General features: G+C 52.4%; 1 protein-coding gene and 1 pseudogene across 4 annotated transcripts; both read right to left on the minus strand.

The window, feature by feature from the left end:
• Positions 1 to 214: 214 nt before the first annotated feature.
• Positions 215 to 985, minus strand: LOC715005 (ribosomal protein uL30-like pseudogene; annotated as a pseudogene).
• Positions 986 to 5608: 4623 nt separating this feature from the next.
• ITGA2B (integrin subunit alpha 2b) lies at positions 5609 to 24061 on the minus strand. Of its 4 annotated transcripts, none has more exons than XM_001114526.5 (30): positions 23447 to 24061; positions 19887 to 20008; positions 19701 to 19798; positions 19426 to 19591; positions 19155 to 19204; positions 19034 to 19079; positions 18813 to 18941; positions 18403 to 18450; positions 18177 to 18220; positions 17956 to 18009; positions 17765 to 17817; positions 17358 to 17569; positions 14724 to 14906; positions 14440 to 14485; positions 14227 to 14331; positions 14087 to 14142; positions 13843 to 13994; positions 13533 to 13658; positions 12483 to 12550; positions 12202 to 12349; positions 11539 to 11631; positions 10852 to 10931; positions 10140 to 10220; positions 9918 to 10017; positions 9666 to 9818; positions 9424 to 9549; positions 8837 to 8950; positions 8499 to 8600; positions 7805 to 7921; positions 5609 to 5849 (listed from the first exon to the last, which is right to left on the minus strand). In XM_001114526.5, exons 1-30 carry the CDS (start codon positions 23785 to 23787, stop codon positions 5790 to 5792), a joined length of 3273 nt encoding a protein of 1090 aa, XP_001114526.4. In that variant the 5' UTR covers positions 23788 to 24061; the 3' UTR covers positions 5609 to 5789. The 4 variants fall into 4 exon arrangements, with proteins under 4 accessions (XP_001114526.4, XP_028692413.2, XP_077828063.1 ...); XM_028836580.2 differs by having other exon boundaries at positions 5609 to 5890; positions 7711 to 7921; XM_077971937.1 differs by having other exon boundaries at positions 8499 to 8643.
• Between the last annotated feature and the right edge of the window lie 1122 nt (positions 24062 to 25183).

Consider the following 25183-nt stretch of genomic DNA (forward strand, 5'->3'; position numbering starts at 1 on the left):
GATCTACCCACCTCGGCCTCTCAAAGTGCTGGGATTACAGGTGTGAGCTACTGTCTTTTCTTTGACCTTTCCTTTCCAGTTTTTGAAGATAAAGCTGGAAATAATCTTCTCTGAAGATACTTGATAAAAATTCCCATAAAAACAAAAACACATGCTTCTACTACACATGCTTCCACTTCATTGATAAAAATTTACTGCAGTTTGGCACCTGGGTCTAGTTCAGCTGGCAGATGAGCTGACTGATGCATTCACCCCGATAGCCAGGTGTGCCCATCTCATTGAGGAAGCCCACTCTATTTTTGGTAGCATGATGGGCCACTGAGAGGTGGAAAGGGCGCAAGAACCATGAGATCTCCTGGAAATGCTTCCCTGGGAAGGCAATTTCATGAATGAGGTCTTCCAAGCAAATGACACCAAACTTCCCCAGGTGCTCTTCAATCACTGTGTTGTCTGTCAGAGGGATGATCTTATTCTTGACCTTGGCTTGTCCGTGTTTCAAAATGAGTTCCTGGACAGACTTCTGATTTGGAAATCCCCAGGTCACATAAGGTTCCACTATACGCAGCATTTTTAGGTTCTGGGGGGTGACATTTACAAAGACACCACTAAAAATGTTATTTAGGCAAAGTCTTACAAATGGTTCTCTGCACCAATAAACTCACGCCATCAATTCTTTTGATGCATACAACAAAGGTCAAGGAATGTTTATCTGGCAATTCCAAGGCGTGACGTTTGACTTCTAGTCATCTGAGATGCATTTTGTCACATTTCTGCCGCTAGGAATCATGTAGGAATGATTCCAGTTTCTTAAACTTGAGCCCTTTTCCTTCCCTCTGCTCCTTCTTTGACAAAAGTGCCTGCTTTGCCTGGGTGGCTTTGAGGGTTTCATAAGCCTTCCTCTTTTTCAGGAGATTTTCTAGAACCAAAGGGATTTTTCTTTGCTCTTGCAAAGAAAAATCTTTCTAGTGTTGCAGCTACTGATCATTAAGAGTCTTTTGCTATCGCCCAGGCTGGAGTGCAATGATGCAATCTCGGCTCACTGCGACCTCCGCTTCCTGAGTTCAAGAGATTCTTGTGCCTCAGCCTCCTGAGTAGCTGGAATTACAGATGCCTGCCACCATGCCCGGCTAATTTTTGTATTTTTAGTAGAGATGGGGTTTCACTGTGTTGGCCAGGCTGGTCTTGAACTTGTGACCTCAGGTGATCCTCCCACTCAGCCTCCCAAAGTGCTGGGATTACAGGTGTGAGCCACCGTGCCTAGCCCTAAGTCTCTTATTAAGCCACTGGCAAGTTACTCAGCCTTCTGGTCCTGTCTTCCTTTAAAATGGGAGTCGTCATAATCTCTGCCTCATAGGGTTGCTCTAATGACTAAATGAGATGTAATGACCAAATAATGATGTAAAGACTCTAGCACAAGCCTCACAGGAGCAGGGGCGTAATAAATGCTGCTATTGCTGGCCCAGGGTGAGGTGGGGACTCACCTGTGCCCAGGTAATATGATGCATTGCTGGGCAGTGCTAATGGCTAAGGAGTGTTTCCAGAGCTGGCAGCAGCCTTTCTCTTCCACCAGTTGGTGATTCTCAGTGGTCTTGGTTCTGGCTTTGTGAATGATACACTGGGTCTCTCCTTTGTCCTCAGCCATTGAATCCTGTATTTGAGGACAGCTATTGGCTTGCCCTAGTCCCAGCCAAGCTCTCTTTCCTTCCAGTTCAATATTTCTGGTTGTCATCATCAATCAGTTTCCAGCTGGCCAAATCCTTATCTGGTATCTCTTCCCTGGTTCTCTCCGGTTTGTCACCTTCTCTTTCTCACTGTGTGGTGGCCAAGCCTAAGGGACTGGATACCTAAGGCAAGGACCCCATTTCCCAGAGAACAGCAGGCTTCCCTCCTGGTCTTCTGATTTAAGGGGACATCATTATAAGCTTGTGGACAGAATGAAAACTGCCAGTGTATCTGTCTCTCTTCTTTCTTTCTCCCTTCCTTCTTCCTTTCATCTCTCTCTCTCTCTCTTTTCTTTTCTTTCTTTCTTTCTTTCTTTCTTTCTTTCTTTCTTTTTTTTTTTTTTTTTTTTGAGACAGAGTCTTGTTCTGTTGCCCAGGCTGGAGTGCAGTGGCTGCGATCTCAGCTCACTGCAACCTCCACCTCCTGGGTTCACGCCATTCTCCTGCCTCAGCCTCCCGAGTAGCTGGGACTACAGGCTCCCGCCACCACGCCTGGCTAATTTTTTTGTATTTTTAGTAGAGACGGGGTTTCACTGTGTTAGTCAGGATGGTCTTGATCTCCTGATCTTGTGATCCACCCGCCTTGGCCTCCCAAAGGGCTGGGATTACAGGCATGGGCCACCGCGCCCAGCCTCTCTCTCTCTTTTCAACAGAAATTTCCATCTCACCAGATTTCCCAGTACTATTCTTATGTAACTAGTTTTTTGGAACCTCGGCACAAGACTTAGCACTCATCCCTGGTGAATTTCATCCTGTTGGTTTCTACCCAATTTTGCAATCTGTCAAGGCTGCCTTGAATCTGCTTCAGTTACCCATTGTATTGGAGCTCCCTCCCAGCCAGCAGCCATCTGCAGGGTGAAGAGTGGCTTCCTCTGCCTCCAGTCAAGCGACTCATGACAATGCCAGGCAGCCCAGGGCCAGGACGGAGCTTCATAGAGATCTCCTTCAGCTTTATCAGAATTGTTCAGGTCTAAATCCGAGTCTCTATGATCCAGCTCACATTTATGTCTTGTCTATAAGGACAAATGCCAAATGCTTTGCTGGATCAAGATAAGTTGACTGGAGCCATCCAATTGCAATGATGGAAGGAGGAGGCAATTTGGCTGGTGTTCAAAGATCACTGCTTAATCTTTTCTTAAATGCGTTCAGTCACCCAAATAGAAACCTGTTCCGAAACTTGCCATGCATGTATGTCAAAATATTCTTTTCAGAATTTACTATTTACACCTTTGGGTAAAATCAAATACCAACAGCTTTTGCTGTTGTATTGTTCATCAATGGCTTCCCCCAACACTTGGCGTCAAGTCCAAAGTCCTCCCCATGGCCACGGGGTGTTCCTGCCCCCATCCCCCATCTCCTGGACCCTCACCCACCTGCCTCCAGCCACATGGGCCTCCTTGCTTTTTTTGAACACACTAAGCCAGCTCTTACCTCAGGGCCTTTTCACTGGCTGCTCTTTCTTTCCAGAACATTTTATCTTCATGTAGCTGCATGGCTCAGTCATTCATCTCCCTGCTTATCTCATCAAAGAGGCCTTCCCTGACCACCCTACCTAAAATGTTAGCAGCACCCCTCCAAACATCCACTATATATATATATATATATATATATATATATATTTTTTTTTTTTTTTTTTTTTTTTTTTTTTTGAGATGGAGTGTCGCTCTGTTGCCAGGCTGGAGTATGCCTCCTAGGTTCAAGTGATTCTCCTGCCTCAGCCTCCTGAGTAGCTGGGATTACAGGTGTCCACCATCATGCCTGGATAATTTTTGTATTTTTAGTAGAGACAGGGTTTCTCCATGTTGGCCAGGTTGTTCTCCAACTCCTGACCTGAGGTGATCTGCCCGCCTTAACCTCCCAAATGCTGGGATTACAGGTCTGAGCCACCACACCTGGTCCACCCACATACAATCTATCACTCTCTCGTCACCTTTATTTTCACTCACAGCACTGACTGCCACTGACCATACATTTATTTATTTGTTTACTTTACTTTTTACCTCTGCAATGTAAGTTCCAGGAGGGCAGGGACATTGCTTTGTTCACTGCTGCATCCCAGCACTGGAATAGTGCCAGGCATGCAGTAGGTTCTCCATGATTATTTATTTTTATTTTTAATTAAAAAAATTTTTTTTAGCCAGGGTCTCAGTCTGTCACCCAGGCTGGAGTGTAGTGGTGAGATCAAGGCTCACTGTAGCCTTGGCCTCCCGGGCTCAAGCAATCCTCCTGCCTCAGTCTCCTGAGTACCTGGGTCTACAGGCACACACCACCACACCTAGCTAGCAATTTTTATTTTCATTTTTATTTTTGAGATGGAGTTTGGCTTTTGTTGCCCGGGCTGGAGTGTAATGGCACAATCTCGGCTCACTGCAACCTCTGCCTCCCAGGTTCAAATGATTCTCCAGCCTCAGCCTCCCAAGTAGCTGGGATTACAGGCGCCTGCTACCATGGCCAGCTAATTTTTTTGCATTTTTAGTACAGACGAGGTTTCACCATGTTGGCCAGGCTGGTCTTGAACTCCTCACCTCAGGTGATCTGCCCACCTCGGCCTCCCAAAGTGCTGGGATTACAGGCGTGAGCCACCATGCCTGACCAATAAATATTTATTGAACCCAGGAATGAACAAATCCCTCAGGACTCCAGGGAGACCTCCGTACCTCTGCCTCTCAGCTGTACTCACCACAGCTGGAGAGCTGTCTTCCATCCTCATCTTCTTTCCTGGCTAAAGGCTCTTCTTGGTGGGTAGCCAGGGAGCAATGCTCGCTCTCTCTTCCCTGGCATGATGCTGCCTTCCTCAGGCAACAGCTGAGCCAGCCTCCCTCTGCCCCTTCTCACTCCAAACAGCTTTAAAGGCCTTTTTTGATAGAAAGGCAGGTAGAGCATGTTATTTTTCCACACCTCAGGTCATTGTGAAGTTTACCCTTCCAAAATTGTAACAAATATGCTATTTAAAGCTGCCCTGGCTGGGTGCCGTGGTTCACGCCTATAATCCCAGCACTTTGGGAGGCCGAGGTGGTGGATCACCTGAGGCCAGGAGTTCAAGACCAGCCTGACCAACATGGTGAAATCCCTTCTCTACTAAAAATATGAAAATTAACCAGCTGTGGTGGTGTGCTCCTGTAGTCCCAGCTACTCAGGAGGCAGAGGCAGGAGAATTGCTTGAACCTCTGAGGCGAAGGTTGCAGTGAGCCAAGATTATGCCATTGCACTCCAGCTTGGGCAAGAGTGAGATTCTGTCTCAAAAATAAAAAATAAATTAAATAAATAAAGCTGCCCACCAAGGACACAGCCTGCCTTCTCTGATGCTCCCACCCCATCACCTGCCCTCCCATCCCGTCCTGCCCTTAGACATGTTCATCCCTCTCCAGTCTTCCTTGAGGCCCTGCCACCCTTTCTCCTTTTTTTTTTTTTCCCTTTGAGACTGGAGTTTCGCTCTTGTTGCCCAGGCTGGAGTGCAATGGCGCAGTCTTGGCTCACTGCAAACTCTGCCTCCTATATTCAAGCGATTCTCCTGCCTCAGCCTCCCAACTAGCTGGGATTACAGGCATGCGCCACCAGGCCCAGCTTATTTCATATTTTTAGTAGAGATGGGGTTTCTCCATGTTGGTAAGGCTGGTCTCGAACTCTCAACCTCAGGTGATCCGCCCACCTCGGCCTCCCAAACTAGTGGGATTACAGGCAGGAGCCACTGCGCCTGGCTCTCCCTCTTTTCTTATACCTGCCACCCCAACTCTGCACTCCCTGATACTCCCCAAAGACAGTGATTTGCACACTTTGCCCTGGCAGAGACCTTCTCTGTTCACACTTCCACCAGCCCTAGGTCCCTGTCCAAAACATTTCTTTGGTCCTCTCTCCTCTGGCCCCAAAAGGAGGCAGCATGCTCGGCATCAGGGCTCAGTCTCTTTATTAGGCAGCAGGAGGGGGTGACCCAGCTCTGTTGGGAGGGAAATGACACCAAGAGGACCCCATGGAACAGCTCCAACCCAAAGCTTGGAGGCAACTCATTGGAGAAGGGGTGGTGCAGGTAGCACACCCAACACTCCTGCTAGAACAGTATAGGCTGCACCATCACTCCCCCTCTTCATCATCTTCTTCCAGGGGTGGCCGGTTCCGCTTGAAGAAGCCGACCTGGGGGTACACGGGGGCCAAGGTCAGGGTATAGAGATGATCTGTCAGCCCCAGAGCACGTGTGAGGAAGTATGCTAGCTACGAGCGCCTCCCTGGACCAGCACAGAACACGAACCCCACTGTACTCACAAATGGATGCCTTTTGACATTTACAGATAATGCATGGAACAAATTGTTGGGTTTTTGTTTTTTCTCCCGAGTTTTTTTTTTTTTTTTCTTTTTTTTAGATGGAGTCTCACTCTGTCACCCAGGCTGTAATGTAGTGGCTCGATCTCGGCTCAATGCAGCCTCCACCTCCCGGGTTCAAAAAAATGCCTCATGCCTCAGCCTCCCAAGTAGCTGGGTTTACAGGTGTGTGCCACCACGCCCAGCTAATCTTTAGTAGAGATGGGGTTTCACCCTGTTGGCCAGGCTGGTCTCAAACTCCTGACCTCAGGTAATCTGCCTGCCTCAGCCTCCCAGTGTGCTGGGATTTACAGGCATAAGCCACTGTGCCTGGCCTCTGAATTTTTCTATTTTATTTTTAGAGACAGGGTCTTTCTCTGTTGCCCAGGCAATCCTCTCACCTCTTAGCCTCCCAAGCAGCTGGGACTACAGGTGTGAACTACCACACCTGACTAATTTTTTTTTAAAAACTTTTTTGTAGAGATGGAGTCTCACTATGTTGTCCCAAACTCCTGGCCTCAAGTGCTCCACCGCACCTGGCCCCCATCTGGAATTTTTATTTTATTTTATTTTTGAGACGAAATCTCACTCTGTTGCCCAGGCTGGAGTGCAGTGGCGCAATCTTGGCTCACTGCAACCTCTGCCTCCCTGGTTCAAGTGATTCTCCTGCCTCAGCCTCCTGAGTTGCTGGGACTACAGGCGTGCGCCACCATGCCTGGCTAATTTTTGTATTTTTAGTAGAGATGGGGTTTCACCATGTTGGTCAGGCTGGTCTCCAACTCCTGACCTTGTGATCCATCTGCCTCGGCCTCCTAAAGTGCTGGGATTACAGGAGTGAGCCACCGCACCCAGCCTGGAATTTTTCTTATACTGAAGTTTGTGTCTACGTGACTCGAGCATATGATGGTATGTGTTCGATTATTGTGGGTCTAGTGTGTGGTTTTCCCTGAAAGCACTATGTCTTCCCTTCAGTGTACTTGAGACTTCTCCAGGTGCAGAGGAGCGAGTGACCCTCCAGGGCCACATAGGAAGCGAGGAATAGGGTCTAAACCAGTCCTTGGACCTCTTGCCTCACTCAAGGGGAAGGGCAGAGCTAGGAGGAAGTGCGTCTTGTCCTCAAGACCAGCCAGGAATTCCTGAAGGCAGAACTTACACCCTATATACCCTCTATATCCTCTGATTCTTTCTGGTGGCAGGGGTGTCTAAAGGCCCCAGAATTTCAGGTGCTGTCCTTTCTAGTAGTATGTACCTGGAAGTGTTCCCAGGAGAATGACATTTTTTGGGTTTGTGTGTTTGTTTTACCTTTTTTGCTCTACTAGAGAAATACATTCTATTTCTTTCTTTCTTTCTTTTCTTTCTTTCTTTCCTTCTTTTTTGGAGATGGAGGCTCGCTCTGTTGCCCAAGCTGGAGTGCAGTGGCGTGATCTTGGCTCACCGCAACCTCCGCCTCTACTGCCTCAGCCTCCCAAGTAGCTGAGATTACAGGCATGTGTCACCACGCCTGGCTAATTTTGGTATTTTTAGTAGAAACGGGGTTTCACCATTTTGGCCAGGCTGGTCTCGAACTCTTGACCTCAGGTGATCTACCTGCCTTGGCCTCCCAAAGTGCTGGGATTACAGGTGTGAGCCACCCCACTGGGCCGAGAATGACATTCTAATAATGGAGACATAGATCCCTGGTCCCTGGATTACCCACTTGGGTGGGCCACCATCTCTCCTTGACTCCCTGTGAGGCAAGGCGGGGCCAAGCCTGTGCCCCACTGGAGATTCCACTGTCCTTCACACCTCACCTTCCACATGGCCAGGACCAGGATGGTGAGCAGCAGCAGGCCGCCCAGCACACCCACCAGCACCCACCAGATTGGAATGGCCCTCTCCTCCAAGGCCCGAAGCAGCTGTGTCCGCACCTGGGGGCAAACCCACGTGTCTTCTCAGTCACCTTGACACCTGCCTTTCCTTCTTTCCTTCCTTCCTTCCTTCCTTCCTTCCTTCCTTCCTTCCTTCCTTCCTTCCTTCCTTCCTTCCTTCTTTCTTTCCTTCTTTCTTTCTTTCTTAGATGGAGTCTCACTCTGTCACCAGGCTAGAGTGCAGTGGCGTGATCTCCACTCACTGCAACCTCCACCTCCTGGGTTCAAGAGATTCTCCTGCCTCAGCTTCTCGAGTAGCTGGGACTACAGGTGCGTGCCACCACGCCCAGCTAATTTTTGTATTTTTAGTAGAGACAGGGTTTCACCATGTTGGCCAGGATGGTCTCAATCTCTTGACTTCATGATCCACCTGCCTCAGCTTCCCAAAGTGCTGGGATTACAGGCATAAGCCACCACACCCGGCAGACACCTGCCTTTCATAAAGACTCAAACCTCAGGCTGGTGACCTCCAGCCATGCCACCCACCCATACCACCCCTCAGACCTTCCTGACTGGTCACTGACTGGGGACAATGGGTCCTGCAGGACTGGTCTCTGCTCCAGCCCCCCACACTCACCTGAGCTTCCCCTCGTGGCAGGCTGAGCGGGGGCACGGCATAGGGGAGGGAGGACACGTTGAACCATGCCTGTGACTGCAGCACAAACTGATCCAGTGGCCTCTGGACAGGTTGGGGTTGAAAGCCATAAACACCCACACGAGGCCTATTGGTTGCAGGAGTCCGGGTCCCACACTCCCGGCGGGGAAGCCCTGCCTCTGGCCTAATCCCCTGCAATCCCCCAAAGTAAACCTTGCCTTCCCTCTCTTCCTGCCTTCCCACACCAAACCCTGCCCCTCCCAGAGCAAAGTGGTCCCTGCCTAGAATGCCCGGCCCTGCCACCCTACGGCCCGCCCCACCTGGTGGAGGCTGGGCAGCCACAGGAAAGCCAGCACCGTGACCATGGCCCGCTGCCCGCGCGCCATCTCCTGCAGGTCACACTGCACCACAGTACAGGGCGCCGAGTCGCAGCTCTGAGGGGAGGCGTCGTCAGTTCCCAGCCCATCCTGGCCCATCGCCCCATCACCCCCCCGCCCTTACCCCCAGGACCCAACGCAGAGGGGGCCGGGCGTTCAGGGAGCGATGGCCTCCCCATCAGGAAGGGCCTTGGATCCAAGCTTCGGATGCTGGCTCTCCACGGGCTTGCTCACATAGTCCCAGAGATGCAGGGAGGGTCATACCCCAGCACGCAATGCCCAGAGCTATGATAACCTTGCTTTGGCGTTATTTTATGTTCCTTAACGTACTGGGAAGCTTTAAAAAAGTGCAGGTGTCTTTCAGCTCACCCCAGACACAAGCCAGTGTGCTCCTCCATGTTGAAGTGCTCCGTGGGACCAAGCGTGGCCCACAGAGGCCCACAGCACACCCGGACCCCTCTCCCTCCTCCCATCCCCTCTGCCCCTTGGGCCCCGGGGAGGCCCCACTGGAGACCAGAGAGCCTGCTCACTACGAGAACTGGATCCTGAAGCCTCGAGGGCTGCTCGGGCTCTGGCAGGAAGATCTGTCTGCGATCCCGCTTGTGGTGGGCCGGGTGAACGGGGGAGGGGCTGGGGGTGGGCAGCCCCCAGTCCACCTGGTAGGGCGAAGGAGTGGTCAGGCCCAGGTCTCTGCCGAACCCCAGCCCACAGAGGTGCCCCGGTGGTTGGTCTGGGGCCCCCTTCACAGCTCTTTCTTCCACCCAGCTCTCACCTTGAGGGGGTTGACAGGAGGCTGTGGGAAGCACTGAAGGCCCCCCTGGGGCTGTATATCCAGGATGTAGAGCAGGTCAGAGTGCTGGGACTGCCCCGGGAGGTGGATGCTGAGGTGAAGGCCATTCACAGTCCCAGGGCCATTGTTGTGGAGCTGGAGGGGTGGTGGTGGCAGGGTGCGGGGAGCTCAGCCCCTCAACCGGAGTTCTAAGGACTCGCTCACCCCAGCCCGGGACGTGAGGCTCCTCCCTACCTCATAGGTGTGCTCCACTTTGGGTCCCCGGCTGTCCAAGCTGTTCTGCTCCCTGTCACCTTCTTCTGCAGCCACCACCAGGGAGGCTGGAAAGGAGTTCCTGCAGGTGCCCAAGACCCCCAGAGAGAGTGTGATGCCCTGACTGGCCTGTGGGGTTCCCCAGCGCCCCCTGGAGTTGAGAGCCCTGAATACCACCTCCATTCTCCACCCCTGGCCTCTCACCCTCGCAGCTCCACTTGGGCCTCTGCCCGGACTGGCACATCCAGCAGCACAATCTTGCTGTTTGGATTCTGGCTGTTCTTGCTAGAGGGGAGGGGATGAGGAGAAACAGGGCCAGGGACACCAGCCCAGTGACTCTCTGAGGGTGAGGCCAGAATTTTAGAGAGTTCAGAGAAAGCTAATTATACAAACAGCATGCCACACTGAAGTTAGGCCTTGGGAAAGAACGTCCTCTACGGCTCCAAGACTCAGATGTAAGTCTCTGAGGAAGAAACGGAACTAGGCTTCTTCAAAGACCTTTTTTTTTTTTTTTTTTTTTTTTTTGAGACGGAGTCTCGCTTTGTCACCCAGGCTGGAAGGCTGGAGTGCAGGGGCCCAATCTCAGCTCACTGCAACCTCCTCCTCCCAGGTTCAGTTCAAGCTATTCTCCTGCCTCAGCCTCCTGAGTAGTTGGGATTGTAGGTGCACACCACCACACCCAGCTAATTTTTATATTTTTAGTAGAGATGGGGTTTCACCATGTTGGCCAGGTTGGTCTCCAACTCCTGACCTCCAGTGATCCGCCTGCCTTGGCCTTGCAAAGTGCTGGGATTACAGGTGTGCACCACCGTACCTGGCCTCAAAAGACCCTTTTGTATGGAAGGGAGCTGAGGGGCTCTGCACGGGGGTCAGACAGGGGAAGGGTGGTGGGTAGGCATGCTTGCTGGGTCAGTACCTCCGGATCTGCAGCTGGAAGGACACAGACTCCCCAGCCTCTTCCAGATTCCCCACGCTCACCAACATCGCAATTCCTATCTGGGAGATGAGGAGGGTCAAGGTCACTGCCCAAATGCTCCACTTCGGACAGCTCTGCCCTGAATGTGGCCTCCAGTCTTCACCCTTCAAGATCACCATTATTCTTTCTTTTCTTTCTTTTTTCTGAGATGGAGTCTTGCTCTGTCACCCAGGCTGGAGTGCAGTGGCATGATCTCGGCTCACTGCAACCTCCATCTCTCAGGTTCAAGTGATTTTCCTGCCTCAGCCTCCTGAGGAGCTGGGACTATAGGCGTGCACCACCATGCACAGGTAATTTTTGTATTTTTAGTAGAGATGGGGTTTCGCTGTTGTCCTGGCTGGTCTTGAACTCCCGACCTCATGATCCACCCATCTCGGCCTCCCAGTGTGCTGGGATTACAGGCGTGAGCCACCGCGCCAGGCCACCATTATTATTTCTATTTTACCTGGAAGCCCACTGGGTAAAGGGGCTCAGAGAGGGAAAGTCACTCACCCAAGCACATGGGGCGAGGGAGTGTGAGGTCCAAGATTCTGGCCCAGAACTATGCGGTTCTAAAACCTCACCCCTAAAATCTGGTTGTTCACGAGCCACTGGTGGAGACCCGGCACCACGACCCAGCAGCCTCACCTGGGTGTTCTTCTTCATGGGATTGCCCAGCTCACACAGCACCACCCTGGTCTCATTCTCTTTCTTCTGGTTACAGATGAGTCTCTCAAAGCCCTTCAGGAGAGCAGTTTCAAGAAAGAAATTACAGAGCATCAGCGTCATATATATATATTTAAGCTCCCTTGGAAGGTCTGGAAAGATTTGTGTGCCAAGGTAGGGAGGGGGGTTTCTTGGGGTGGGATCTCAAGGGACTGTCACATGCTAGTGTGTGTATTGCTGTAGCACTATTACTTTTTATGCATTTTCATTTTGGAAATAAAAAACACAAAGCATTAGAGTATGACCCCATTATTATAAACTACATTAACAACATAAAAAATAAATATATACTTATGTGAGTGCCAGTCAATATTGAAAAAAAGACTGGAAGGAAATCCTCCAAATGTTAACAGAGGTTCCTGTCAACATTTGTTTCCTAAGCCTTTTTTGTTTTTCTGGTTTTTGTAATAGAGTTCTGGAATTCTGTGCCATTAGCAAGTATTCCTCTTTCAAATAAAAAAATAAATAATTACATCTTTGACAGCAAAGCAGAAGAGAAGAGAGACTTTCAGGGAGGGAGACGAGAGAGCCAAGGCTCCAGCGACTTCCAGGTCCTGTGTACTGTTCCCAGGGTGGGGGCTGTACCTCAACGTTGCTTCGGGCCCGCATGTAGTGGGCCCCCTGGGGCAGGTGCACGGCCAGCTCTGCTTCATAGGCTCCCTCGCCCTCATTGGCTGTGTCCATCTGCAGCTCCAGGACATTATCTGCCCCAACTAGGAGCGGGGAGCCTGTCCTGTGGGGAAAGAGGAGTGAAGCCAGATGGCCTGGGTCTGGGCCCAGGATGTGGGAAGAGAGGGGACTCAGGTGGGGAGCAGGTATGACAGGCAGAAAGGGCCAGGATCGGGCGGAGTGGGAGGCCTCCTCACACGCTGGCAGTGAGCTGAAGCTGGGGCACACACACGTCATCTTCCCCGCAGTCCAGGACAATTCGTGTCTAGGGGGACACATTGGGGTGTGTGGGTAAGCTGGGGACGTGTGAGGTTTGGGGATTACATCAGGGTGAGGAAAACAGTGGGCTTTGGGTTCACATAGGGGCTTAGGGAGTAAGAAGATCTGAGGATGAAAAGGAGTTTGGAGATGGGGCTCTGGGGTTTATTTGGAGGTTTGAGACAATGTCAGGGTTTATCAATTTACATTAGAGCTTAGAGGATACTGGGATTGTTAGGTGTTTATTTTATTTTTTTGGAGACAGAGTCTTGCTCTGTCACCCAGGCTGGAGTGCAGTGGCACAATCTTGGCTCACTGCAAGCTCCACCTCCCTGGTTCACGTCATTCTCCTGCTTCAGCCTCCCGAGTAGCTGGGACTATGGACGCCCACCACCACACCTGGCTAATTTTTTTTGTGTGTATTTTTAGTAGACATGGGGTTTCACCGTGTTAGCCAGGATGGTCTCGATCTCCTGACCTCGTGATCTGCCCACCTCGGCCTCCCAGACTCCCAAAGTGCTGGCATTACAGACATGAGCCACTGCTCCCGGCCTTTTTTTTTTTTTTTTTTTTTTTTTTGAGACAGAGTCTCGCTCTGTCACCCAGGCTGGAGTGCTGTGGCACAATTACTGCAACCTCTGCCTCCCGGGTTCAAGTGATTCTCCTGCCTCAGCCTCCCAATTAGCTGGAATTACAGGTGTGCATCACCATGCCTAGCTAATTTTTTTGTATTTTTAGTAGAGATGGGGTTTCACTATGTTGGCCAGGTCAGTCTCCAACTCCTGACCTCAGGCAATCCGCCCACCTCAGTCTCCCAAAGTGCTGGCTTTTACAGGTGTGAGCCACCTCGACTGGCCGGAGTTTGAGGTTTTCATTACGGTTTGGAATCACATCAAGGTTTTGGGGTTCACATTGCATCTTGGTACTAACTCTAATCTTGACTTGTCAGGGGTCCTGCACCTCCCTTGCTTGTCCACACCTGTCCCTACCTGCTCCTGCACATGGGTGTCTCCATGCAGCACGACAGCAGGGGCCATTCCAGCCTCCGTGGGCGGCAGGGACACATTGAGGCTGAGCACAATGGGGCTCAGCTTGTCCCGGAATTCTGCCTCATCCTAGGACGGGGGCAAGAGTCAGGCCATCTTGCTGCCATACACATCCCACCTTCTGGCCAGTAGGCACCGTGTCCTGACTACCCCCGGACTCACAGCACCCAGCTCACTACCCTGGGGCTGGAAGAACAAGTGCAGTGGGTGTGTTCTACTCGCCCAGCCCTGCCAATCCCCTGCCTGGGCGTACTCGAAGGAAGGCCATGGTGGTGTGGCAGATGGGGCTGTGCTTTCCGCCCAGATCCAGGTTCAGGGTGGTGCCTGCCTGTTGAGAGCCCAGCAGCAGCACCCGCCGGCCCTGGCGGGGCTTCTGCCGGTCCAACTGCAGCTCGGCATTTAGGGCTGGCAGGGCAAGCAGAAGAGTCAGGACCTCCCTGGCCAGCCTCCGGGGGAGTCCAAGCCCACCTCCCTCCTATCCCCTTCATGCCACTCACACAGCTTCTGAGGAATGTTGTGCCCAGTGGCTCCAACACACATCTGGATTTTGAAGCTGCAAAGACGTAAGTGGGGCTCAGGGGTTGGGGCCTTTCTGAGGTCCCAGATCCTTCAAGGCCCATGCCCTCTGCCTCCTCACCAGCTCACGGGTGTCTTGGTCTGGGGTAGGACACAGCTCTTCACAGCAGGATTCAGTGAATCTTGTACCAGTAGCTGGACAGAGGCCTTCACCACTGGCTGAGCTCTGATGGGATGGGGTGATGGGGTAGGCTTGCCACTGTGGCTCCTCCTGGCCTGGCCTCCTCTGATGGCATGGGACCTTCCCCATCCTGCCCCTGGAGCCAGCGCTTACCTGTACACAGCCACCTGGTTGGCCCCGTAAGCTCCCACAATCAGGTCTACAGACATCGAGGAAGGGGTCAGAATTGGCCATTAGAGAGGGCGTGGGATCCTCATCTCATCTTCCCAGGGGTTTCCCCACACCACCTCCCCCACTGGAGGTTTCACCCAGCCCCTCTGGCAGTCCACAGTGGGACACCAGGCCAGCCATGAGCCCCTGGCTGTGTCTCTCGGCACTTCCAGCAAAAGTCCAAGGGCCTTTCTTGGGCATTTCTAACTGGAGGCAGTCTAGGGCACCTGGGTATCCGTTGTCATCGATGTCTACAGCACCTCGAAGGGAGAAGCCAAAGGCAGAGCCTGTGGGGAAGGGGCTGTCCAGGACCTGGGAGGGACGTGAACTCAGCCCCTCACTCTGACCCAGGAACACCAGCACTTGGCCCCGGCCACTGGGACCCCCGTAGGGGGCAGCCACTGCAATGTCTGGAAGAGTAACAGAAAGGGAGTGGCTGATTGTTATTCAGCCTCCCTAGATGACTGTAAAGCTTTCCTGAGCTTCTCTGGGCACATCCCAGGAGACCGGGAAAGGGGTACAAAGGGTAGGTGAAGGAGGCGCTGCCTTACCCTCCAGGAGTTGACAATCAGGTGGGAGAGGGACCTGCCAAGTAGGATTGTTATAAAAACAGTGACAACTCTCACTGTCTATTGAGGAAAATATATCCTGAAAATTAAGCATCATTATTCCTTTTTCTAAATTTATTATTATTATTATTATTATTTGAGATAGAGCCTTGCTCTGTTGTCCAGGCTGGAGTGCAGTGGTGTGATCTCGGCTCACTGCAACCTGTGCCTCCCCCGTTAAAGTGATTCTTGTGCCTCAGCCTCTCTAGTAGCTGGGATTACAGACGCCTACCACCATGCTCGGCTAATTTTTGTATTTTTAGTAGAAACAGGGTTTCACCACATTGGCCAGGCTGGTCTCGAACTCCTGACCTCAAGTGATCTGCTCACTTTGGGCTCCCAAAGTGCTGGGATTACAGGTGTGAGCCACCTTTTAACATTTTTTTATTTTTAAGACAGTCTTGCTCTGTCATTCAGGCTGGAGTGCAGTGGTGCAACCATGGCTTACTGCAGCCTCAACCTTCTGGGCTAAAGCGATCCTCCCACCTCAGCTTCCCAAGCAGTTGAGACTACAACCACCATGCCCAGCTAATTTTAAAAAAATTTTATAGAGACAAGATATCCCTGTGTTGCCCAGGCTGGTCTCAAACTCTTAGGCTCAAGTGATCCTCCTGCCTCGGCCTCCCAAAGTGCTGGGATTCCGGGTGTGAGCCACCGTGCCTGGCCATCTAGCATCTATTTCTAACCTCTCCATTCCATCAAGCTCCCAGCCCCGTCATTTCCTTCAGCAGGTGACATAATCCCTTACTTCAGGAAGAGAAGCAGCCCACTGTTATGCTATAATCCCATACTGACTTTCTTCCCGCTTCCCCATTTGACCCTGGAAGAGGTTTCCCTCCTTTACCCTGACACTGGGCCAGTCATCCTCCCACTCCCTGAGGCATCACAGGGACTCTCTGCTGGCTCATCCCCCCATTTCCCCACAGCATCATTTTCAACCTATTCCATGTTCTTCCACATTGAAATAATCTTCCCTTGACCCTCATCTCTTTTCCATAATCACCTTTTCTCTTTTTCCTCTCATAGTCAAACATGTCCTTTTTTTTTTCTTTCTATTCCTCAAATTCCTTTTTACCACAAACCTGTTGAAAGAGCTGTTTACATTAGCTGCCTCCAATTTTTCACCTCCATTCATACCTTACCCAATTGCATTCTGGCTTTTGACCCTACCTTGACCTGAATCAATTTATGTCACTGTCACCAATAACCTCCTCCCCTCTTTTTCTTTCTTTCTTTTCTCTCTCTCTCTCTCTCTTTCTCTTTCTCTCTTTCTTTCTTTCGCTGACATGGAGTCTTGCTCTGTCGCCCATGCTGGAGTGCAGTAGTGGCGCGATCTCAGCTCAGTGCAACCTCCACTTCCTGGGTTCCAGAGATTCTCCTGCCTCAATTTCCCAAGTAGCTGGGATTACAGGCATGAGCCATCGTGCCCGGCACCCTCTTCTTGCTAAAGCCCATGGATATTTCTCCAGCCCCATCGAATTGTACCTTGCAGCAGCATCAGGAGCTGCAGCACCCACTTCCTCCTGCACATGCTTTTTAACACATGCTCTTCCTTGAGTCCCTGGCCATCACACCCCCTGGGTTCCCTCCTCCCTCTCTGGACACTTCTCCGTCTCTTCCTCAGACTCACCTCCTGTATGAGTCACCTAAATGCTTTTGCTCCCCAGGGCTCTATCCTGGGCCTCTTCTAATTTCACAGGTCCCGGGACCTCATCCACTTTCCCCAAACCCCTGTCTCCCATTCAGATCGATCTTGTGGAAGCGGGGAAAGCCACTCCCACTGTTCTTTGGATATTTCTGCCTAAAGCACCCAAGCCCTTCAAGCTCAACAGGTCCAGAGCTGAACTGCTGATCTCCCACCTCTCCCCAGCACCTGCTGCACGGCCTGAGTTCCAGGCAGTGGAGGGCATCACAGGCACCCAACTCCAATCTCTCCCCTGGCCCCACATCCAGTCTCCCACCAAGTCCTAAGAATCCAAGTCCTAAATATCTGTGAAGTCACTCCAATCTCTAACTCCACTGCCAAAATCCACATCCAGGTGGTCATTGTCTCTTGCCCGGATTAAGGCAAACACATCCTAATTAGTCTCCTTCATCTCTCCCATCTGCTCTCCATTTAGCACCCCAGGTGTCTAAGCTACATACTTATATGCTTAAAACCCATCCTCGTTCTGGCTGCCCTCAGGCCAACTCCATGCTTTTTGTGTGTCTGTTAACCCCTCTGCACCTAGTAGGGCTCCTCTCTTCCCTCACCATTGTAGCCATCCTGGTCGAGGTCGCCCAGGGGTGCGATGGCAGAGCCGAATCGCCCATAGAGCTGTGTGCCAGTCAGCAGGAGGCTGGGGGCACCCAGCGTGTGGGGGCCTCGCGGCTGCAGGAACAAATACACACGCCCCACTTCGGCCAGTTTTCGGTCTGCCCGGCTCTCCATATACAGTGGAGCGCCCACCAGCAGGTCATGCCTCCTGTGGGCCAGATGAGTGGTTATATGGGACTGGACCAGGGGGATGTTGGGGCTAGGGCCAAATCTCCCCCACCCTTGCTCTCCTGTTCCCCCGGTGAACACGTAACGTGAGAGGAGGGGCTAGGAAAGAGAGACAGAGGGCAGCTCTGGTAATTTGGGACCCAACTGGGTAGGGGTGGGGCATACCCCTCCTCACCCATCCCCGTTGACGTCAGTGACAGCCACTGAATGCCCAAAATACGAAGCCATCTGCAAGATGAGGAGCACCATCATTCAGGTCGCTGGACCAGCATCCTCTCTAAGAAATGGGCCCTCACCTCCCGTGAAATATTCTGAAGTCTCAGTTACCCCTCCACCCAGCCACTCCCACTGGGACCTGGCCCCCACCTGCTCTCCATGTAGCCGGTGCAGCCTCTGGAAGTAGGAGCCCAAAATTTCCACCTGCACGGACAGCGAAGGGGAGAGCATCATTCTTGTACCCAAAGCAGCCTCCCACTCCAGGTGAGAAAGGGCGGTTTGGTGGCGGGGGGGGGGAGGGCGCTCAGGGGTTGTCAGCCTGAGGACTGGGATAAGGGGCTTCGGGATGCCCAGTTGGTGGGGGCACCTACCGCTCCCAGCGTCCAGCTCCAAGTGGGGGCACCGACGACATACTCTGGCGAAAGGGAGAGCCAGGCTCAGGGAATGAGAGCCTTAGACCCTACCCACTTCCCGCTCCCCGTTCTGCCCCCAGGGAAGATTTATGTGCGGGAAGATCTCCCTACACAGGGGAGATTCCAGGACGGCGCTCCTCCCCGGGCTGGGCTCCCTAACTCCCGCCCTAAGTGGATTTCTTGCCTGTAGTGTTGAGATCCCCGTCGAACTCGCCCACGGCCACCGAGTACCCTGAGGACACGGGCGCAAATTAGTCTTTCCCGGGGGAGGAAGCAGGGAGGGAACGGAGGGCAAGGAAGGAGGAGATTAAGGCCACTCAGCCCCAGCTCTGCCTTGTGCAGATGGAAAAACGGAGGCCTTCGAGGGGCCAAGCCCTGCCCCAGACTGCACTACGAGTACGCGGTGGAAGGGAGCGGTGGGCGCATGGGAGGTGGGCGGTCTGCGGGGAAGCCGCAGGAGCTGAGGGCGGGAGCGACTTAGGCGGTGGGCCGGCCGGCAGGGGTGGGCATGGAGGCTCCCGCAGGGGCAAGACCTGACCGTCTGCGGTGAGCGGTGACCCTTGGGGTGCTGGAAGTCTGGAAGGGAGGTGTTACCCCAGTAGCCGTCGAAGTACTCTGGGTTGCTGGAGTCGAAGGAGAGGCTCTGGGAGGACACGTGCCACAAAAGGATGCCTGGGCGGTAACTCGAGAAAATATCCGCAATTGGAGCCTGGGCCAGGAGACCTAGGGCCGGAGGGACAGCGGGTGTGGGGCCCAAACCCCAGGGGTCTCCCCGGGCCGCGAGAAGGGAGGGAGGTATACGGATGGGCACGTACCTAAGAAATAATAGCCTCCAGGAGCCCCAAGCACCAGCTCCCCGGCCTGGAAGGGAAGCCCTGAGGGTGAGAGGGGTCCCTGTTTGGGGGTCGCCCCCGTCCGCTTTTGCTCCCTACTTGCCTGAGTGACCACGGAGCTGAAGCCCGCTTCACAGTAACGCTTGTCCCAGCCTGCGGGAGACAAGGAGGAGGGGTCAGCGCAGGGCTGGAGGGAGGTGCGCGAGCGCCCGGAGGAGGGCTGGTGGGATCCTACAGGGGCGGGGCCTGGAGTCGGCTGGGCCCTGGGGCTAGGCCAGATCCAAAGCAACCGCTGCGGCGCTGGGGGCGGGATCCGATGGGGGCGGGACTAAGTCGTAGCGAGTGGGCGGGGCCAGGTCGTCAAGGGCGCTTACTAAAATTATTTTCCACGTAAATGCGGCTCAGAGTGTTCCCGCGACAGGGGGAGTACTCGGCGCGGCGGCCGCTCTCTGGCTGAGCCAAAAAGCAGCTGCCTACGGGCGTCTTCTCAGCCTCCTCGGTCTTTTCTAGGACGTTCCAGTGCTGCCAGGGGGCGCAGGCCTGGAGAAAGGCCACAGGAGAGTGGGGAAGGGCGCGAGACTTGAGCTCCTGCCGGCCCCGCGTGTCCCTGCCCCCGACTGTTCCCGGTGCCCTGTACCGCGGGGCCCACCACAATGACGTCGCTCCAGCTGACGACCGACGCCCCTAGTCCTTGGCGGGCCTTGAAGGTTTGTAAAGTTTGGGAGCCTACATTTCGGGTCTCATCACCTGGAAGGCACAAGAAGGGGTGGAGCGCTGAAGCCCGGCAGTCCACGTCCCTCTGGCCCCACCCTTGCTCTCCTTGCCTGGGACTCACGGAGGTCAAAGAGTAGCGAGGGGCACTGGCCGCCCTCGGCCCTCCAAGGGCACAGGAACACGCTGCCCGTCTCCTCCTGGCTGGGACCCAGCGTCCGTGGGGCGCCCACCACGATGGCCACTCTGCATAGGAAAGCTGGGTGAGCGCCACGCAGATTCCAGCGTATCCCAGACCCTGGCGCCGGCGCTGGGAGCACTGCCCGGAAGGCGATGTGGCATGGGGGCACCGGACCATCTGTCCTCAATGACACCTCACAGACCATCGAGGTGTACTTCATCTTATGGACAGTGAAACTGACTCTCAGCGCGGGCAATCACGTGCGTAAAGTAACCCAGTGAGTTGAGAGTAAAGCTGGGACTATAAGGGGTTTGAGATCTTTGCTGAAAAAGACCTAAATTCTGTACAACATCTCCATCCTTCCACCCATAACAAGAACCAGAGGTTCACGTGCTCCCTAGAATGCCTGTCTTGACTGTTACCAGATCCCCTCTTTTTTTTTTTTTTTCTTTTTTTTTTTGAGATGCAGTCTCGTAGTCTCCCTCTGTCGCCCAGGCTGGAGTGCAGTGGCGCGATCTCGGCTCACTGCAAGCTCCGCCTCCCGGGTTCACGCCATTCTCCTGCCTCAGCCTCCCGAGTAGCTGGGACTACAGGCGCCCGCCACCACGCCCGGCTAATTTTTTGTATTTTTAGCAGAGACGGGGTTTCACCATGTTAGCCAGGATGGTCTCAATCTTCTGACCTCGTGATCCGCCCGCCTTGGCCCCCCAAAGTGCTGGGATTACAGGCGTGAGCCATCGCGCCGGGCCCAGATCCCCTCTTGAGAGCTGGTTTTAATGAGGGAAGGTAGAAGGTACCTCTGAAGTGGGGCTGGAGTGTGTGTGCTGATAGAGATGAGGACCCTAGCAGATCTAGGTTTAAATCACAATTCTGCCATTTGTGAAATAGGAATACCAATTTCACAACCAATGACTTTTTCACAACCAATCAAAACGGTCAGGAGTAAATGTAATAAATACGAGTAATGGTTAGCATGGTCCCAGCCAAATACATAACAAATGCTCTTGAAACAATGCTATAATTTTAAAAAATAATTTTGTTGTTTTGAGACCGGGTCTCATTCTGTTGCCCAGCTGGAGTGCAGTAGCACGATCACAGCTCACTGTAGCCTTGATCTTCAGGGCTCAAGAAATCCTCTCCCCTCAGCCACCCGAGTAGCTGGAACTGTGGGTGTGCAACACCATGCCTAGCTAATTAAAAAACTTTTTTTTTTTTTTTTGAGACGGAGTCTCGCTCTGTTGCCCAGGCTGGAATGCAGTGGCCGGATCTCAGCTCACTGCAAGCTCCGCCTCCCAGGTTAAAGTCATTCTCCTGCCTCAGCCTCCCTAGTAGCTGGGACTACAGGCGCCCGCCACCTCACCCGGCTAGTTTTTTGTATTTTTTAGTAGAGACGGGGTTTCACCGTGTTAGCCAGGATGGTCTCGATCTCCTGACCTCGTGATCCACCCGTCTCGGCCTCCCAAAGTGCTGGGATTACAGGCTTGAGCCACCGCGCCCGGCCAAAAAACATTTTTTTATAGGCCAGTCATGGTGGCTCACACCTGTAATCCCAGCACTTTGGGAGGCTAAGGGATTACAGGCGTGAGCCTCTGTGTCTGGTCTATAATTTTTTTTAACCGCAGAATGTTTAAGTAGTGCCAATGGGATCACTACTTATAGGAGGAGAGATAAGCAGGAGTGGGCACAGGAAGGAGTTGAGCTGATTCAGGCCCAATGACAGCATTCGCCAACACCCACAAGCTCTGGAGCTAGAATGACCTTTCAAAATTGTCAGAGTTGGCCGGGCGCGGTGGCTCACACCTGTAATCCCAGCACTTTGGGAGGCTGAGGCGGGCGAATCACCTGAGGTCAGGAGTTCGAGACCAGCCTGGCTAACATAGTGAAACCCCGTCTCTACTAAAAATACAAAAATTAGCCAGGCATGGTGGCATGCACCTGTAATCCCAGCTACTCGGGAGGCTGAGACAGGAAAATCGTTTGAACCCAGGAGGCGGAGGTTGCAGTGAGCTGGGATCATGCCATTGCACTCCAGCCTGGGCAACAAGAGCAAAATTCTGTCTCAAAAGAAAACAAGAAAAAAAAGGCCCGGCGTGGTGGCTCATGCCTGTAATCCCAGCACTTTGGGAGGCCAAGGCAGGCGGATCACCTGAGGTTGGGAGTTCGAGACTACCCTGACAGAAACCCCATCTCTACTAAAAATACAAAATTAACCGGGTGTGGTGGCACATGCCTGTAATCCCAGCTACTCGGGAGGCTGAGGCAAGAGAATCGCTTGAACCTGGAAGGTGGAGGTTGTGGTGAGCCGGAGATTGCACTATCGTACTCCAGCCTGGGCAACAAGAGCCAAACCCCGTCTCAAAAAAAAAAAAAAAAAAAAAAAAAGAAAAGAAAAAAAAAGAATTGTTAGAGTTGATGAAAGAGGGAAAGAGGGCTGGACCCTTATCAAATGCCTCCCCACCCCCCGCCTCCACTCTCCCCACTCGCCCACTTCTCATTGTTCAGTCACTGGATGTGGGCCACCTTGGGAGGGGACTTTGAGTGAACTGGCTGTCTTCAGCAGGGGAGATCCCCTAAGTGGCTGACACTTGAAGGCTATCTGCCATTGCCACCCATTGCCACCCCCTGAAGCTGGTGGGCACTGTGTCTCTCACGGTAAGTAGCTCAGGGTACACACTATGAAGAGGAGCCAAGACTCTAATCTTGGGCACTCTTGATTCTGAAGCCTGATCAATACTAACCATTAATGACCTATTGCTTCTTTTCAAAAATTTATAATGTTGGTGGAGATGAGGGAAATGGAATAGAAATGCAAGATTGGGGAGGGTAGACAACTTTAGTTCTGCAAATCAATTTTAGGACATGTGCTCCTCTCCACGTTTCTTTCTTTCTTTCTTTTTTTTGAGACAGAGTTTCGCCTAGGCTGGAGTGCAATGGCGCGATCTCAGCTCACCACAACCTCTGCCTCTCAGGTTCAAATGATTCTCCTGCCTCAGCCTCCCGAGCAACTGGGATTACAGGAATGTGCCACCATGCCCAGCTAATTTTTTTTTTTTTCTTTTTTTAGTAGAGACGAGGTCTCTCCATGTTGGTCAGGCTGGTCTTGAACTCTCGACCTCAGGTGATCCACCCGCCTTGGCCTCCCAAAATGCTGGGATTACAGGCGTGAGTCACCATGCCCAGCCTCCTCTCCACATTTCAAGGTGTTGAGGGTGGTGTGGTTCATACAACTGACCCTTGGGGAAAAAATAAAGCATCAACTCTTGTCTTCCCTTGGTTCTTGCTATAGTTTCAGTGCCCATCACCCACACCTGTGCCCTGCCCTTACACCTTCACCTGAGCCAGTCCCCCAGACCTCAGCATTCTTGACAAGAAATCAACCTGAATAGGCCCCACAAGTCACCTTGCTCAACTGCCATAACAAATGGGAAACTTGAAGCCCCCAGAAGCAGTGATGGGGAAGGGTCCTGCTCTTTCCCAATACCCAAACTTCCCTCATAGCTCACCTCCCATGGCTGTCCTTGTGGAAGTCCAGTGAAAACCCAAAGTGGCTGCCATTGGGGCCTGCATAGAAGGTGAGATGCACTGGGTCCAGGTTCAAGGCCCAGGCTGGAGGGGCAGCACAAGGTCCCAAGAGCAGCAGCACCCACTCCAGAAGCCAGAGGGCTTGCAGTGGACACAAAGCTCTGGCCATCTTCCTTCTTCCACAACCTCCCAGGCAGGAATGGACCAGCTCCTCCTTCTTCCCTTCAGATTCCTCCACAGGAAGTCTTTTCTTATCAAACTGCAACCCCAAGTAACTTGCTGAGCAATGGGCAGAGCAAAGGGCTATAGCCCCTGGACTCATGGTGGCTAGAATTGTCAGGAAGTGGGTGAGGCCATGCTCATGGCTGGATGCTCATAGCTGAAAGCCATGAGTCCTCCCTTTTCCTGAGAATAGTTTATTACCAAGTCCTATTGGTTCTGCCTATCAACGATGTCTCTTGAATCTTTACCCCATCTCTAATACCACCATGCTAGTCCAAGCCACCATCACTTTCTGCTTGGGATACCGTGATTGTGAACTGGTCCATACCTGTCTACTCTAGCCTACAGTTCTAATCTCCTCCCTTCCCCCATCTGGTTGTACAGCTGTGGTGCTTTGTGACTTAGCCAGAGGTTGGGGAAGGAGAAGGAAGCTGCTGCCCTCTGATAAAACCTGAGGCTGCTGTGTCTTTTTGGATATGGCATTTACCCGCTTCCTCCTAGGACCTTGGGCGGCCTCAACCAGCCATACTGGCGCAGCAGCTTCCTCACTTGTCTGTCTTGAGCCAAGTTTTAGTGTGGCCACAGCAGTGCAGTCAGTGCTGGGGACAGGGTGGTGAACGGACCTTGGTCTAGGTGGCAAGGATATTGGGGATAAAGTGGAGTTATTCCAGGGAATTTTGACTCACAGGTTCTGAGATTATGCATTAGCTGTTCAGTTGAAGGTAGGCCCTCAATCCTTTTTGGGTGACGGAGCTCTTGTCTAACCATTAAGACTTGATTCTGGTTGGGGTCTTTGCCTAGGGGAGCCTTCCCTGACTCCTCAGGCTGGCCGCATGGGCTAACACACATAGGCACAGTATTGAGCACACTGTTTACTCATGGTCTGTTCACAGGATTATGTAAATGAGTCCCTTGGGAGCAAGGCTCCTTGCTACAGCCCTAGAGACTACCCAAGAGTCCAACATGTAGTACGTGTATTGCCGAACGACTGGACGGAAACACACACTAAGGATGGAAGATGCAAATATAGGGTGACAAAGTGAAGGGATGAGTTTTGAGCAGAAAGGCTGTCATTTTCTCTGGGTAAGCGGAAGAGGAGGAGTGCCAAGTCTTACTGGCACTCGTGCCTTCCCAAAAAAGCAGGTTCTCAGGAAGGAGATTCAAGAGGTTTGCTAGGGGTAACCATAGCCACATTTTCCTTTTGATTTCTATTTTCCGACCAAACTTAACCATTGCTGTATCCTGCTCAACCACCCTGTGCCATTTTGAAGTCCCCTCATAATTTACTACCTCAGCATAGAGCTAAGAATCTTATCCTTTATAGGACAGGAAGCTAAAAGCCTAGACTTTGGTCTGAGCCTTCTTCATTGCTGAATTCCCAGTGTCAAGTACACGGGAGGCATGTGATTAATGTATTTGCTAGAATGAATACTTAACCCAGTCTTCTACTTACCTTCTATTCTCCCACTGTCCTCAGGTGAGTGAGTGCTGTATTA

This window comes from Macaca mulatta, chromosome 16 (genome assembly GCF_049350105.2).
Source record: "Macaca mulatta isolate MMU2019108-1 chromosome 16, T2T-MMU8v2.0, whole genome shotgun sequence".
NCBI lineage: Eukaryota > Metazoa > Chordata > Mammalia > Primates > Cercopithecidae > Macaca > Macaca mulatta.